The sequence below is a fragment of the Eupeodes corollae genome, chromosome 2 (assembly GCF_945859685.1).
Source record: "Eupeodes corollae chromosome 2, idEupCoro1.1, whole genome shotgun sequence".
In the NCBI taxonomy this organism is placed as follows: Eukaryota; Metazoa; Arthropoda; class Insecta; order Diptera; family Syrphidae; genus Eupeodes; species Eupeodes corollae.
Genome location: NC_079148.1, coordinates 54,894,319 through 54,912,537, shown reverse-complemented (window position 1 = coordinate 54,912,537; position 18,219 = coordinate 54,894,319). Strand labels below are relative to the sequence as shown.

At 32.1% G+C, this 18,219-nt stretch overlaps 1 protein-coding gene across 1 annotated transcript in view; it reads right to left on the bottom strand.

Moving 5' to 3' along the window:
* LOC129945110 (formin-J-like) overlaps window positions 1-15,309 on the bottom strand; it is a 64,412-nt gene extending 49,103 nt beyond the window's left edge. Inside the window, exon 1 of the mRNA XM_056054769.1 lies at window positions 14,699-15,309. Within this exon, the coding sequence (XP_055910744.1) occupies window positions 14,699-14,894 (196 nt within the window). The 5' untranslated portion in view covers window positions 14,895-15,309. The remainder of the gene's footprint in view (window positions 1-14,698) is intronic.
* Between the last annotated feature and the right edge of the window lie 2,910 nt (window positions 15,310-18,219).

Sequence of the window (18,219 nt, the reverse complement as noted above, 5' to 3'; positions counted from 1 at the left end):
AATAATGTATATGGCAAGATTTGCATTCGTAAAAAATTTCGAACTCTAGATTTTAATCAAACTTGATATTACGATGGTAGAGAAGTCGAAAAAAGTGGGTCCCGCGATTCCGTCCTGTATGTTTTGTCTATCTGTCCAAGCTCCTACAGCCTAAACCATTGGGTCGATTGAGTTCAAACTTGGAAGGTTTTGAGTAGATTCACGTTAAGCGTTTTTCTTATTTGTTTTAAGATCATTTTATTTTTTAACTTGGCTTCTTGTAATAAGAAAAACATATTTTTGTATTGCTCAGGAAAGGTACCGCTCATAGAACCGTTATTTTTTTTTTTTAATTTTCTCAGCAACTTATGAACTGATTTCAATAATTTTTTAATAAGGTCTTATAACAACAACATTTGACTAAGAAAAGTACATTTTTTTATTGTTGATGTTGATTTTTATTTTCAAAATTCGATAACTCAAAAACGGGTCGACATTTTTTACGAAATTCAAATGTAGAGCGTAGATTTACAATCACTAAACAACTGTATACCAAAAATATTTCTAGAACAAAATTAAAAAAATGTATTTATACAAAATTAGTTTTAAAAAAACCGCTCTAACGATTTTGAAAAATCCAGGGTTTTCTGATTTATAAAATGGCATTTAAATTTTTGAAGACAAACTTATTTTTCACGTAAAATTTTGAATCTTAAAATAGTTTTTTTTTAAATTGTTTTAACCGTGCATGAGCCCTAAATAGCGCATTATTTTGACAAAATTGTACTAACATTCCTATCTTTTATCCAAATTAATGTATTTGGTACATATTAATGTATTTTTATAACTATAACTATTGTAAATATCAACGATAGCCGTCCGTGTATCGCCACTGTATCGCATTAACGAATATGATATATTTAATCAAAAATCTATTTTAAAGTGTCCATAAAGAAGTATTATCTTGGCACCTTTATATATATTATTTTAAAATATAATTCTTTAAGAATAAGGTTGTTTCACATATATTTTACTTACCTTCGCCTATATAAAAGAATAAACACTAAGTAAAAGAAAAGAAACTGACCAGAAAGTATATGTATTTTCTATTAGGATCACTTTTTCAACGTATGTATATTGTATACATACATTATACCTGTATAGGTGTTGAGTACAACTTCTACAACTAATGCTTACGTGTCACTTTATAACTTAAATCCGAAAAGCACAAGAGCCTGACTGTAAGCAATGCAGGAATAGCAATTTCTTGTCCTTGTTCGTATGCTTGTTTCTTTTAAAATTTAACGAAACAAATAAACTGAACGTGATAACTCCATGTTTTCGCTGAAAACTTGTAGGAAAGAAGGAATGTGATTGGATTGTTGTAAGGACCTTCTACCTACCAATAACATTTGTTCATAATTTGAAGTGATAAAACTTGGAACATGGCCAAATTTGTCGTAGAAAATAAGAATCAAAAAGAAAAAGTTTATAAAAATGTTTAAAGTTAAAGAGTGTTCTTTTGAGTGGTGGAAAAATTGGTTAAATTTGTATTACAATACCTTACAAAATTGATTTTACAATTCAGTGTTGAAACTTTTTCTGGATCCCTTCTATCATCTCAAATTCAAATTATTTTTTAAGGCTTGATCCTATAAATATAAGATAAGATTATACACACAATATAAAAAAGTGTCAATCGTAGTAATTTAAATGAATTGAACATCTGTGTCCTTTAAAAAACTCCTTATTTTTTCTACATATCATTAAAATGCTCGAAAAAGCAAAGTCAAAAAACCAAAAGCATATTTTATATCGGTGGCCATTACGATATTTGTTCAATATTTACTTAATAAATTTGTTGAAAAATGATGTTGTTTTATGTAATTTATAAACAAAGTCCAACTTATAGGCGTCTTTAATAAGTAAGTTCACGACAGTTTTGTAATAACCGAAATTATTTTATTTCTTTTGTCTATGTATTAAGGCCACAATACAAGTACGGCGGCGGCGTCCCCTTCTATTTGTAATTATTCAACTTCAAATCTCCCACTTGTTTAAAAAAACAATTTTAGCTCCATAAACTTGAGATTAAGAGTTTACAGAGATATTTATTTTATTTTTTTATATGAAAAAAGCGTATTTTATGACATTTTAGTGCTTGAAATTATGGTGAAACATAAAAAATAGGATTTCTTTCACACTTTTAATTTTACATCTGTTAATATACTCAGTGGGATAATCAATAAGAAGGGGTTCACTTGTTCTGTCACTAAAATAGAATGTTATAAAAGCTTCCCCCAATTCAAACAATTACTTAGCACCCCGCACTTCAAAATTAATATCGATTTGGTCACGAATCTCACATAACCATAAAATTTGATTTGAAAAAGAAATAAAGTGGTTCTGTTTTAGATCTTTCTATACATGTTTTTCGAAATGTTTTGGTTACGTGTTGTTTAAAGAGCCAACAGCAACTTTAAACTAACCTAACTATTACTACAGTTGAAACCAGAATACAAAAATATAATAGAATGAAAACGTAATATAGGAGTTTAACGAAAATGCAAATTAATTTCTTCGATCAAACAGTTAACTAAAAGAATTTGTTTAAATAAAGTGATATGCTTATTCATTGCAATTCTTTCTTCAAAAGTTACTTTGTCAAATAATAATAAACTCAGGCGTATGAGCATTTTTTAATTTCTTAAAAATCAATTTGTTCAAATTTATTGTACGAGTAGTCAACACTTTAGTTTTATAAAATGATAACTTATCAAATAAAGATGTAACTAGCTTCAATGTTTCCATGCATTATTTAACAATTTGCGATTAAAATTATTTAATTATAAAAAGTTAATGACTTTGATTGATGAAAGCTTCGTTTTCCGAATCTGGACTAAACAGACGCATGAGAACTATCTATCTCCAACAAACATGTCCTCTACCAACGAATTCTGGAAAATTGACGGTCTTTCCTCATGTAGACTAAGCCAATTTAATGGGATTGCCAACAACTTCAACAAAATATTGGACCTTATATTCTTCTCGGACACACTCAATGCTGATATTGCTGTAAATTCAGGCAATACCCCACTTGTCGAAGAAGACCGACATCACCCAGAATTAGAACTATCTTTTAATTAATAATGTATGTAATTTTCCTAATTGCTGCAAAGAAAATCTTGAATTTAACTTTAAAAAATGCAGACTTAATGAACTTTTCATCCTGTTATGTAATGTTAACTGGAATCATTTGTTTGAGAACTGTGACAATAATGCTATGTGTTCTAAATTCTACTGTGTTCTCTTTACATTTTTTATGAGACCACACCATTGAGAAAACCGCGCAATATTTCTAAATCTCCTCTTGCCTAAAAAACTTAAAAACTAAAAGAAACAAGGCCTGAATTAAATATAATAAAACAAAAGCTGACAATGACTTGGTAACAGGGTTGTTGCGGATGTACAAATTATGACATCCGCGGAAGCGAATCCTGATGCGGATTTTTTGAGACTGACATCCGCGGATGCGGATTTTAGAATTTATTACATAAAAACAAAAGGAAAATTGTATTGATTATCTTTGCGTTTAATAATTAAATTTAAAAATTGGTGAGTTATATTTAATAAAAAGCAAGATTGCAGCCTTCTCAGACTGTAATCTATTTCTTAGTGGATCGTATATTAATCCAGCTCCCCTAAATAGTTGTTCGCTGGGAACACTGGTTGGTGTTCCCTCAGTGCAACTTTGGAGAGCCTTTTAAAGTCTGTTTGATACTTTTTCACCAATCAAGTGGATCATTATCCAATTTTAGTCTTTTTTTATTTCGGTAACATGCTAACTCCCTTCGGAGAAGTGCTTCGTGGCTAGCGTTATCAGATTCTCCTTCACCTTTGTCTTCAGTTGATGAATCTAGCATCATTTCCATATCGCTTCTGAAGCAAGCCTTTGTTTTATGTTTATAAACAAATATCATACCTGCATCTTCTTTCATTTTTAGCGCTCTCAAATAAAACAAACTCTTCTGAGTGCTTTGACTTCAAGTGGTTTTTCAACGAAGAAGTCATGCGTTCTTTTCGTGAGTATGTTTTACGACATATTTTGGATTCGGACTTGTCAGGATCATTTTTATTTAAATTAAAATAGATCAGATGCTGCTTTTTTTGGTGGCGGCATTTATGTTCTATATTCACTTTTTCACTTTATATATAAAAATAAACTGTGTCCTTTGACCACCATTGCATACGACTTGTTGTTGCTTTTATCGTCGCCAACTTGGGACCAATTTTAATTTAAAATTTGTACTAAGGGTGAAAGGGTCGTTTTGATTGATAGTATGCATGCCGTGCTGTTGCTATTTTTCGAATTTGAAAAAAGCGTTAAAAACATCCTCATCAGCAACAAACTCTGCATCAGTTTATGCGGATGCGGATGCTGATGTTGGAATTATTGCGAATAATCCACAATTGCGGATGCGAATATTATCACATGATTTTCGAGGCCCTTATATTCTTAAACTTCTTTATATATCATTTCTAACACCAATTTTCAAGAAATGTAACAAGGCGGATATAACAAACTACAGGCCCATTGCAAATCTTTCTTGCATTCCTAAATTGTTTGAACAAGTTGTTTGTGAAAGTGTAGCATTTTATAGTAAAAATATCATTTGCGAACAGCAACATAGTTTTGTGAAAAAAAGATCAACCGTTACTAATCTCTTCACATTCTCAAACATATGTTCAAACGCTTTAGAACAACCCAACGTTATGAAGTTAACTGTGTATGCACTGACTTTTCTGTAGCTTTTGACCAACTAAGCCACGGAATAATTGTATTTAAACTAAAAGCTCTTGGTTTTCCACCATTTTTCTTAGATTGGATCAAATCATACTTTGAAAACAGATGCTATGAGGAAAAATTTAGAAATTGTCATTCTGAACATTTTGTTGCTCTATCTGGTGTGCCCCAGGGTAGCCATCTTGGCCCTTTTCTGTTCATCCTGTATATTAACGATGTGTCGTTATGTCTACGCTCAAATTTACTTCTCATTTTTGTTGACGACATGAAGATTTTTAAAATAATAAAGTCCACCTATGTTCGTATTCTTTGACAAGCCGACATTGATAGTTTCACATTTTGGTGTGGGAAAAATAGCCTTGCACTCAGCCCTTTAAAATGCCAAACGATAACTTTTACTAAAAAAAACGAATCGTTAGTGTATTTTATTATTGTATATCACAGCAAAAACTCTGTCGCGTCCCCGCATTTAAAAATGTAGGTGTTTATTTCTGTTCCAACTTAGAGTTTACACATCACATTAATTTTATTGTCAATAAGGCAAGTTCTATGCTTGGTTTTATAAAACGCTGGGCAAAGGAGTTCAATGATCCCTATGTTACCCTTTCTTTGTACAATTGCCATGTTCGTCCTCATCTTGATTATACATCGCAAGTTTGGACTCCTTATTACAATCTCTCCATCAAAGGAATGTTAATAATGATTAAATATTTCTTCATCAACTCATTAACGGTGAAATTGATGTTACCTTATTTGCTATCTTGTGTACATTTGAATTACCGAGGCGGAACTCATCACCTACGTTCTTTTGATTTTATACATATTGACTTCCATAGAACTAACTTTGGGAAGAATGAAGCTTTAAGTCGAATGAGCATTTTATGTAACTAAAACTGTTCATCGATAGATTTAAATTTAAATAAGGTGGGATTAAAATCATTGTTTAGAACCAGTGCTCCACTTTCGTAAACTTCTTTATTTTATCTTTTGTTTTTCTGTATTAATTCATGTTAAATGTTAATTATGTTTTGTATTTTGTGCGTGTGTTAGGCTTTAATTGTATTATTATCTTACAAGCCACTAACACATGCACTTATGATGAGCCTCTGATCGTAGTTTGAAGCTTGCTATAAGCTAACTACTTTCTGAAATTCTGAAGTGTAAAAATAATAAAGATGTGTAAAAATGTAAAACCAACATGGGAACATGGCTGCATAATATGGGATCCCTTTTATTAAGTCCATATAAACAGAATAGAAGGAGTACAAAGAAGATTCATGCGCTTTTGCCTCCGTTTTTTCCCATGGTCCAATAGGCTCGAACTTCCACCCTACAATCATTGGCTTATGCTAATAAATCTTCCATCGCTTTCTAAACACAGAGAGTGGATTCAGCGATGCTTTAATTAATCAATGGGTCAGTCATATTACCATCAATTTTGGAATAATTACATTTTATTTATAGCCGTTCAAGTACTAGAAGGCAAGTTCCTTTACGTCCTACATCAAGCAGATTGAGCTATGGTAAAAACAGTCCCCTCAACCAATTGATTGCAGTTTACAACAAGTATTACTTTTTGGTATATTCCGTAAGCGATGATTTTAAAAGTAAAACATTTAAAGTAAATTTTCTCAATACTTCAGTTTAGCTTTTGTTTGCAAAATGCTTAAAACATTGTAAATCTATAAATCTAAGAATAAATGTAATATTCATCTTAAGTTCTACCGTTAATTTGTTTAACAAATTCAATAAGTCTAGTTTATCTTCTTTGTTATAACCTATCATTAAACAATTCAGTATATGGAATATTTGCTCAATGTTTGATAGTAATTTATAATTATCATTTTTTTCATTTCGCATCTGTGCATTTTAGCAAAACGGTACTCAACTTTTATTGAACTCAAATTATTTTTATTTATTTATTTTTAACTAAACACAATTTAATTATTTAATTTTAAAAATAAATTACGTAGGTGTGTTTTCGCTTGGAAAATTTACGCTTCGTTTAACACGCTTCTCATTTATTAACCGAAATAAGAAAAAATAAAAACAAAATTATTCGCAGAAGATACAAAATTCAAAAGTGCGTATACACTGTGTTTATTGTTTTTTGGAGTATTTTTTTGGGCAAAAAGTTATTTAGGTATTACTTTAAATAGGTATGTTTATTTTAAAGATTCTCTTGTTGCTATTTCAATAAATATTTAGTTTGAGTATATTTTTGAGTATAATTTAAGAAGAAAAATGTTTATAATAAAAGTTAGATCAGGTTTAAAATTTTAAAATTGTTTTATGTGCTAAATTAATATTTAAACTTTATACTTAGAAAAAAAAATACAAGGACTTTAAGAAGCAAAAACTTTTCTAATTAGCTATGTATATGAACTTTATTAAGTCGATAGGTACATATTTTTTTTCCTATAATAAGCACACACTCAAGGGGATATTACTACCCTTATTATGCAGAGGCACAGTGTGAGCACTAGGAAGAGGAGAGATGGTTTAAAAGGAGATGTCGGTGCCCAGTGGTTCTGAATTCCTTATTATTGCAATGACTAGGAAAGACAGTAAGGTAGGGCATTCCACATTCGCGTAGTACGACTAAAGAACGAATCCCTGTATTTGACAGTACGGCCGAAGTTGGACTCGAGGGTATACTGGTGAGGAGGAATGCAGCTGACTATTTCAATAGAGCATAAACCGTTAATATAAGTCCAGATGTTATCATGAAAGTTTGGTTTATGTCTACTTTTTGTAGTTATTAACATTTCCATTTTGCATATCATGAATAGGTACATAATTGTTGAATAAAAAGTCTTCCACAAGAAACTTGAGTTTTAAAAATTGTAAAGAACGATACGGTATAAAAAAAAGCTTGAAAATTATTCAAATACTTACCCTTAGTGGTGCCGGTAATCGTTTGAATGAAGTGATCCAAAAGCGACACGGCACTAAAGGTGATACTTGACTTTTCAATAAAACGATTTACGATGAAGAAGGATGAAGAGCAAATAGAAACACGAAGGTTCTATTTTGTTTAAATTCCGACTATCGCCAACATTGCCAAAATTGAGTAACATGATGCAGAAACGAGTATAATTGTCAATTCCTACAATACTGAAAACCAGTTTTCGTAGTCTGTAAAGTCTATCGGCCAGCTTTACTTGTTAAGTCCTCGGTAGACATCATTAAATGCAAGTAAATCACGTAATACTTTGACATTCTTGAAAGATACAACTTACCTGTTTTTTTTCCTAATATTTGTATACATAATCAAAGCTTATCCCTCAGCTTTTTTATATTATCTTTTATCATTGTAATCCGATAAATATAAAGGAAGCTATTAGACTAAAACGACAGTGAAATTGGTATTTTCTAATTAAAACTATTTTTTAATCATTAGATTTTGAAAAAGTTAAAATTTTTCATTAACTTTTACATTTTTAATGATGAAGTTTCAATTGTTCGAAAAATTTGACAAACACTATTTTTTCATCAAATTATAGATAAGCATTTTAACCTTGAACATCATTAAGGCGGGAACTACAATGTTTTTTTTTTTAATAAGATGCACAGCAATCATTATTGCTTTATGGTGTTTCTCTTTCTATGACAAAAGTTTTTGAAAGGCAGACTAATTATAGAGTTGCATTTTCGATCAATAAACCGATCAATGTAGACTGTATTTTATAAGCATGTATTATTTTTAAAATATTTTTGGAGCATTAATTAAAACTAAAGAAAGCCTTTTTTAAATAACTTGTTAATGCATTCTATTTAAAGAAGAAACATTTTTGACCTTTTGCACTTAACAAAATTAAATAGTTTTACATCGAATAATTTAATATAAAAAATACACACAGAAATATAATATTATACAAACTTAGCTGATATAATAAAAACTTTACTCTGTTCAAAATGTAAAATCTTTTTATTTTTAGCTTTCGTGGCCATTTCAACAATAATTTTGATTTTAAACAGCAAGACACAAATCAAAAAAACACAACACACAACATTGAAAAAAAAAAAAATTAAAACAAAACAAAAATAGTTGACATTCAATACTAATGTATCTTTTACCCATTCTTTAGTTTAAATTAATTTGTATTGTATTTTGCGGAAATTCAATGAGTTATTAATACTCTTATAGTGTTAACCACAGTTAGAGCAAATGATATGATTTAAAAGGGGTTGCCAGTGGTTAGGTTAGGTTAGGTTATAGTGGCTGTCCAAGATGGAACGGACACACTTAGGCCAGTTTAATGGCCCATTGTGATACCACATGAATCTTGAGGCTTCCTCCTAAGCTCAATGGAACCAGTTAGAGTCTCTTACGAAACGTGTGAGGCTGATTATCCCGATATGATTTAGATCGTTTATGCCGTTAAAGAAGAATTCTCCTAGGTAATTCTTGCGTTTTCGAGCTAGAGCAGGGCATGTGCAGAGAAGATGAAGAACCGTTTCTTCCTCTTCCTCGTCCATACAGCTTCTGCAAAAGTCATTTGAGAATACGCCTAGTCTCATGGCGTGCTTTCCTATTAGACAGTGTCCGGTTATGACACCTATTATCGAGCTTATATGCGATCTGCTTAGAGAGAGCAAGCACCTTGAACGTTTTAAATCCAGTGTTGGCCAGATGTTTTTTGTGGCTTGACACGTGGTGATGTTGGTCCACCTGGTGCCTGCCCTCCTCACAGCGTCTTGCATTAGTAGCAGTTTACAAGTAGCGATTGGTATGCCAGTACTTGCCAAACGTGGTAGGATGGGTTGTACTGTACCGTTCCTGGCGAGTTCATCTGCCTTACAGTTACCTGGAATGTCTCTATGGCCCGGCACCCAGCAAAGGTGAATATTAAACTGTTGCGCCATCTCCATTAGAGATGATCGACAGTTATGGACTGTTATAGAGTTTGTAGAGACTGAGTCCAGAGATTTGATAGCGGCCTGGCTGTCAGAGAAAATACGGATATCAGATGTTGATATCACGTTTTCTTAGAGCCAAGACAAGACTTTCTTAATCGCCAAAAGTTCCGCCTGGAACACGCTACAATGATTGGGAAGGCGGAATAAGAGACTTAATTTCAGTCGTTCAGAGTACACACCACCACCAACCCCTTCTTTGGTCTTTGAGCCATCTGTGTAAAAGTGGATTGACTCATCCTCTAAGAATGTCCTATCCTCCCAAAAAGATCTGGTAGGTATAGAAATCTGGAAATTCCTATCGAATTGTAGTTGGGGGATGGTGTAGTCTGTGTGCTTTGGAATTTATTCTAAGTACCTTAGAATTACGGAGTGGCCAATGTTGTTGTAAGTCCACTGCGACGAAGCATTGAGGCGAATAGCAGAGCTTGCAGCTATTTGTTTACTAAATATGTCAGGAGGTGTAAGGTAGAGCAAGGTGTCCAGTGCCGCAGACGGAGTCGTGCGAAGCGATCCGCTTATACATAGGCAGGCTGAATGTTGAACTTTATTTAACTTATCCCTGTTTATACCTTTCTCTAAAGCAGTCCACCATACTGCTACACCGTACGTTAAAATCGGTCTGATTACCGATGTGTATAGCCAATGCGTGATTCTGGGTTGTAAACCCCATTTATTACCAATAGCTTTTTTGCAAGAAAAGAGAGCTACAGTAGCTTTTTTGACTCTTTCCTGTACGTTGTGTTTCCAATTTAGTTTTTTGTCTAAGACAAGACCTAGGTATTTGGCCTCTTCTGAGAATTTTAATTGGATTCCTTTAATGTAAGGAGGGTTGACAAATGGAATTTTGTATCTCCTCGAAAATAAGATCAGATCGGTTTTGTGTGGGTTAACACCCAGTCCACACCGATCAGCCCAGAGTATTAGTCTGTCCAAGGCATTTTGTAAGAGTTCTTTTAGGATATTAAGATGCTTTCCTGAAACTGCTATAGCAACGTCGTCCGCATAGGCTATCACTCTGAAACCCTCCGCATCCAGACTAGTTAGGATTTCATTCACCACTAGGTTCCAGAGGAGAGGGGATAGAACACCACCTTGCGGTTGCCAGTGGACTTTGTATTTAAATGTCTCCAAGTTTTTATGAGCGGGAACTATTGTGCCGAGTTAAGCATTCGTGTAGTGCGGTTAAAAAACAATCTCTTTATTTAAAAATACGCCGGAAATTCAACTTTAGGGTTAACTGATGAGCATTTCTACAAGTTCGGTTATTACGGTTGAATTGTTATAGAAGGGAGGTATGTAACTGGGTATTTCAATTGAACATTGCTTATGGAAACAGCGATGAATAATGATAGCCATAAAACATTGCGGAGCGGCGGTACCACATAGTTCATCCTTCATTTTGGTTGTTTTTCTTTGAATTCTGTCTAAGACAAAAGTTAATTATTGAGACACCTTACAAATATGAGAATTGTACGCGAGTTTCTGAAAAAAAGGCTCTATAGAATACACAAACTGATTGAAAGGATAAACAACACTTATGGCATTGTCGAAAAAAAATCTAAGCACTAAGCAGTGTGATTTGTTTATTTCCTATACGTGATCAATTCACAAGTATAGGATATACTGTGATACTCATACCCAAAACTGAAAGTACAAATTTTTAACTATCTCCAATAGAAATGCTACCCATTGATTATTGTGTTAGGGAACGGGGCTATTTCAGTGACAGCAGACAGCATTCGTCAACGAAATTATTTAATGTATTAGTAGTTTCATCCAAAGATCATTAACGACTATAAGAAAAAGAATTGGACGCCAAGCAGCGTCTTGAGGCTTATTTTGTTATTTTAATAAAACCAAGTGCTTGGTTAATTTTTTTACTCTAAATTACATAGTTTATATTTACATTGTACTAACGTATATCATGAATTTAGCATAAAATTTCTTAAATCAATGATTTTACAAAATTTTTAATAGAAATATTAACCGGTTTTCCGATGATTGAACAAAAATATGCAGATTGAAAAAAAATAAAAACTTTCTATACATAAATTCTTGTTTTTTGACGAAGTTTTTAGTTTTTTTTTGGAGAAAAATGAGATAAGAGAACTTTTTTCGTGCTGCTGTATTTGTGTAAAAAGATACAAAAAAATTGCTGTTGACTACAGTATTAGAACTGGCTTTGCTTTTTATTCTTTCGAAGTCAGTGATTTTCCGAAATCCGAAGTTTTTTGCTGCCTTGAATTTGAATTCTAATAATTTGAGTTATAAATTAAATTCTATTGCAAAAATGCTGAAACTTTTCAAACTAAGCTAATATTAAATCTTGCCAAGAAAAAATAATAAACAATATTGAAATTTAAATTTAATTTGTAAAATGTTCCTTTCTCCATACTTTTCATTCAGGAGAAACCTTTTTTAATTGAATTTCCTTCCTCACTCTGTTCATTTTTTGAATAAATGTATTTTATAACCCACTTTGATGTTCCAAGAAATATTAACTCGCTGAAAATTGAGAAAAAAACAAAACTTTGATGGGGAAAAATTATTGCAATATTAAATGACATAATGAGTTTAGGGATTGAAACACTTTTTGATGAACTAATTTTATACAAGAAATAGCGATTTATTAATTTGCATTCGAATACGAATATATATTTAAAAAACAGATGAGTGAGTGCGGCGAAGTGAATTTTCACTATAAAAATGAAGAATTTTTCTAATAAAAAGGTTCATTTTGATATTTAAAAAAAGGCGCAAAGAGAAATCAATGGATGTTTTTTGAATTCGAAAGGTTTAGGCATAACATTAACAATGGAAAACGGTATCAGATAAATGGTCGCTAAAATTGTTTTTGCTGCGAAATATTTATTATCAATAGATAATAGATTTAAGGGGACCTAAGAACTTTTGGTTTCAATAATTAAATTAGGTGGTACAACCGTCCGTTGAGAACTAGGGCCTTGTGCCCTCTCAACCATTCCTGTATGCATTTCATATCAGGAGGATTTGTCATTTTTTTGCAAGAGGCAGTACCTGTGAAAAAAAAACTTAATGTGGCTGGCATAATCAGGGATTGAACCCTAGACCTCTAGCACGATAGTCTTACAGTTTTAAAGTTTTTAGAAAGTCTACGTTAGAACAACTTTTTTTCGCGATCAGTCAAAGAGATCAATATTTGATTATATGTGTAGGTTTTGTGGGTCACCGAGCATGAATCCAATGTTAAGTTGTTAAAATTCAAAATGGCGGATGCATCGATTTTGACCAAAATTTCAATATATAGATTTTCGCTGTTGTTGAGAACAAATTTATCATAAGCTTTCGGTTAACAACTTTTTTCCTTCGTAACAAAATTGCAAGTTACAGGTTACTGAGAACACTGAACGGAAGAAAAATAAAAAAATAATCGGTAAAAAAATAGCACCACTGCTTGTTATAAATTAAACCTAAAAAATAATAAAAATTTAATTTTTTAATGAAAATTATTTGTCTTAAATTTAATATTAATACTTTGTTGAATAGCCTTTGTTGGTTATAACGGCGTCACATCGCCTGGCATGGAATTGATTAAGCCTTGGCACCTTTGGACTAAAATACTCTCCCAAGACATCTTAATCTTAATACTTTAATTAAGTTGTCCGCAAACTATTTTTTTGCCTTTCTGCTGGTATGTTTCGGGTCGTTATCCTGTTGGAAGACCCACAAAAGCGGAATTTCCTCGTCTGCTTAAGGAAGCATAACATTTTGACATAAACATGTTGATCCATAACTGCCTTTATCCAATATATGGGCCCAAATCCATTGTATGCCCATACCATTATGCTTACTTCCCCATGCTTTGCAACTTTGGTTGTGAATTTGGGGTTATATTCCGCTTTCGCGGGTCTTCTCACATAGCAACGAGAAACCTTGCCTCTAAACATCACGATTTTATTCTCGTCCGACCATATAATGTTGCGCCATATCTCATTTTGCCAATTTAAATGCTTTTTAGCAAAATTTAAACAATTTTGCGCATGTTTTGTAGTCAAAAGAGGAACTTTGCCTTTAAGTTGTTTTCCCTCAATCTAAGTCGAACAGTTTCCACGCATGTTGTTATATTTAATTCAGTTTTGAGCTCAGTTGCAGGCCTGAAGGGATTATTCTTGCTTTCTCGAACAACGCGTCTGATAGCATTAGTTGTCATTGCAGGTTTTCGTCCACGAGTTTCACCTTTGGCAGCATATATTATTGCGTTCCTTATCATTTTGTTGGAGCACCTTACTAAACGCCGAACTTCACTGTAGGATTGACCTTTTGCAATAAGTTTTTGGATGAAAGTTCGTTCCTCGTCCGCGACCTATTTTTGTTTTTTTTTTAACTAAATTTTGATTTTGAAATGGGCAGAAATCAATAAGTCAATCAAAATTTGATATTTTATAGCCTTACCTTTAAAAATAATAATGAAAAAAGTATTTTTCTTACGGAAACTCCAATCGGTGCTATTTTTTTTTACCGACAAAAAAAATAATTTTTCGCCATAGAAAAAGAACCGTTATTCTTTTAAAGACAGAGTTGCACACTTCAAGTAATAATATATTACGGTGAAGCCATAAATATTTTGCTGTAATTTTTTAATAAAACTTTGACTAGTGGTGCTATTTTTTTACCGGCACTGTGTGTATATGTACTAACATTTTTCACTTATAAATAAAAAGTTGCACATTTTTATCTGTGCAAATTACACAGTTGAAATATTTCATGAAAACCAGTCCAGTATTTTGCTGGTAAAAAAAAAACAATAACAATAAACAATCGCATTAATACTATTTATAAGAAAAGGTTCACATATCTATGTAGTTGTAAATTATTTGGCATAAAATCCTTGGCAAGGTATACCTACGTATAGTTAAATTTAAAAAGTACATATTACCTTTATCATTTATAATCTTCTTTAGGCAGGTAGGTATAAGAATATAAAGTAAAAATAGAAATAGAAAATAATTCTACCTGAGCGTGACATCTGGTAATCTTCAGGCAAGAAATGTTTACTACACACGCTTCCACTTTTTGGTATGGTTGAACGACCAATTGCCGCAATCCACTTCTCTCTTACTGCAATATTCCTTGGCATCACATGGAACTTCGTTCCACGGTTATTGCAGTCTGATCGCGATTTACACCCGCGAACAATACAAAACCCCATTTCGAAAACTCAAAAAATAAGCCGAAACACACAAAACAACAATAACAGTGCAGCACTAATCTCTGAGTTCTGAGAATATCTCTGTTTTGATTAGATACTCGAATTAAAATCCACCCCTTACCCTTAGCACAAGATACTTTGACTTTGAGCAGAGCATCAAAGCAACAATGAGAGCAGACACAAACTGCGATACATAAAACAACAATTGAACAAACTCTTGAATATAAAACACTCTCCGTCTCTGTAGCCTGTGTCTGTGCTGAAACTTAAATGAATAAAATGCGCACAGCACAACAATGTACTAAATATGTAACGTTCGAAACAACCTACGTTCCTCGTTTAGATTCAAAAGATTCAAAATGAAGCGAAACCGAAAGACGACTACGACTGGTTTTACTTACAATCGCTAAAAAAATGGCCTGTCGTCGGAAACAGAAACTTACTAAAACCGAAACTCTCCAAAAACAACCATTTGTGTTTTAGGTTCATGTCTAAAGTCTACAAACACATTCTGCCTGGTTTGGTTTTCTTTTTTTTGTTTTGAGTGAAGACTGAAGAGTGTTGTTTGATGGGTAATGGGTAATGGGGCGACGACATGGAAAGGGAAACATGTGCAAGGCGAAAACTGTAGTGCTAATGGCTATGGTTACCATAATGGCGCAGAAGCGTCTTCCTAAAAATAAGGTATGAGTTGGCATAATGTGAAGTTTAATTCCTTTATAGGCATTCTAGAAATAGGCATAGACTAATTTAATCTAATGGTTGCAAATGTTGAAATCTCCTTGAAACATTCCAATAAAATGTTGATTGATGAACATTAATATTTACACGGAGAAGGATATTAAATATAAAACGAACTGAGATACAGTGTTGGCAATTTTAAAATCCTTTTAAACTCCTTTTTAAAAACGGCCTAAAGATGCATTTTAAATTTCGTTCGATTTATTATACTTTAATACAAAAAAAAAACATGCTTTAGTCACTTTACACCTGACCCTATAATAATTTTCAAGAGCTTCGTGGTCGGATATTTATCATTTTGGAATATAAACCATCGAAAATTAATATCACTTAAAACAGTCTTCAGGGACGAACACCATTTCAATTATAAGTTCAATTATTGGAGACGAATCCTGTATTATTTTGCTTTTGAGGAAATTGTCCATTGTATCTTGTATGATGGAAAGTAAAAATATTATCTGATAAGAAAAATCCTGTAAACAATTTTATAAATACTAAGCAATTCAATAAGTAATAATAATTTTTATTAAAAACGGTCTTAATCTGGGGAACGGAGGTCTAAAATTAAAATGTCAGAAACTCTCAAGCCCCAATATACCCTTTTCATAAACCTTAATTTTTAATAAATGGTTTATTTAATTTAATCTTTAACAATGCCTTTAGCAATGGCATGATGGTTAGTGCGTTGGGCTATCATGCAAGAGGTCTTGGGTTCGGTACTGCCTCTTGCGAGGAATTGACAAATCTCCAAGAGTAATTCTTGTCATGAAAATTGCTTTCTCAAATTTGCCGTTCATATTCGGCTGAAAACTGTAGGTCCCCTCCATACCTGACAACAGTACTCGCACACAGGAATGCTTGAGAGTTGCAAGCCACTACTTCTCAACGGACTGTTGCGCCACCAAATTTATTTTTTTTTAAAGCATTTAGATATAATAAGATGCACAGTTGGTAACATGAGTTAATGTTAATGGAAAATTGAATCTCCAATTAGAGTTATACAAAATATTCACCTTAACTGATATTCAATATCATAAACCAACACCAGATGCACTTTTTAGTTTTTAATATCTTGCTGTTATTTTTTGAATTTTTTAGAAGTAAAATACTGCGCTATTGTTAAGAATGGAACAATACACGCTTCAAAAGATTTCGAATTTGTTAAAATTCACTACAAGATGTCAACGGCGGTACGAACAACAGAATAATAAGCAACATTTTTCTTGAAAAGTTTTAAGTGCTATTTTTAGAAGAGATGATCAAATTGGCCAGTGATGTTGTTGGCTTAATGGCCTGCAGATTTTTTTTCTTTGGGCAACATGTAAGAAAAAGTTAATGCTAAAGCTTAAAAATGGAATTTGTGAAAACAATATCTAAGACATACGGCACAAATTCTTTGACGATAGGCAAAAAGAAGTTAAGTCAGATACTGTGTCCACAGACGCAATAACCTAAAGACGTCAATATCAAAATATTATTTATTTTTCTGTCTTATTTATAAAATGAAGTTATAAAGAAAAATTAATTAAAAACGATATTTAGCAGCGATTAGACTGATATAAATATACAGACAAATTAAAGAAAGAGAGGATAATATTTTATCAGATAAGAAACAATGGTTTAATTAAAATCTAAAAAAGGGCTTTTATTTTATAAGAAAATTAAATAATGCAATCAAAAGGATTAAGAAGCCCGTCAAACACCCAAAAGTAATTCCTGAAGTTGGACTGAAATAAATATTTTGAATAAAATAATTGTGTGTATTAGATTGTAGTTTATTTATTTTGTCAAATGAATAAATTTATTACAGTTGGGAGAAACAGACAAAATAACATTTTGCTTGTTAGTGGCTTTTTGCTTAACACGAGTTGCGCTTAAGTAAAAATATAAATCACTTAAATAGAATCCTGATAAACAAAAAGTTAATTTTCACTTATGCGGTGAAAAATTAAAAATCAATAAAATTTAGTGAAATCAGTTTATACTTGAACAACTATTTTTTTAATTATAAGTAAAAGATATTGGAGGTTGGAAAAATTTGTCAATCAAATTTATATAAACGGGTTTTTCTCTTGAACTAATCTTGTTGTACCAACATTTATCTTTCCTAGTGTCAGTATAAGTGAATTTTGAAGTAAGTTTATTTCTTCATATCATCATCTATCAGATGTGGAAAAACTGTTTCTATAAATGCTGCCAAATTTTAAAAAAATGTCGTATTTTAAAAATCACTAAAACCCTCTTTTATTAAAAAGAATTTCTCAGTATCGATTTCCATTGTTGCCTGAGAGAATAAGAGAATAAGATTAGTCTTAATACTATTTTTATGGAGTTCATTTTTAATTCGAATTATTTTTCTGTCAAACAAAATTTTCCACCGTATGGTAACCATAAAACCTTTTATGGCGCATTGGATTTCAAGCTGCGATAACCAAACACTAGCAAAGCTGAATTATATTAAAAATTACAGTCACGCGCATTTCGCCTCAAATTTCCACTTCAATGTTCAGTTTAGTGTAGAGTTTTTAAATTCTGTTTTGTTGTTGTTGTTGTTATGTGTATAAATGTTTTGATTAATTCTGCG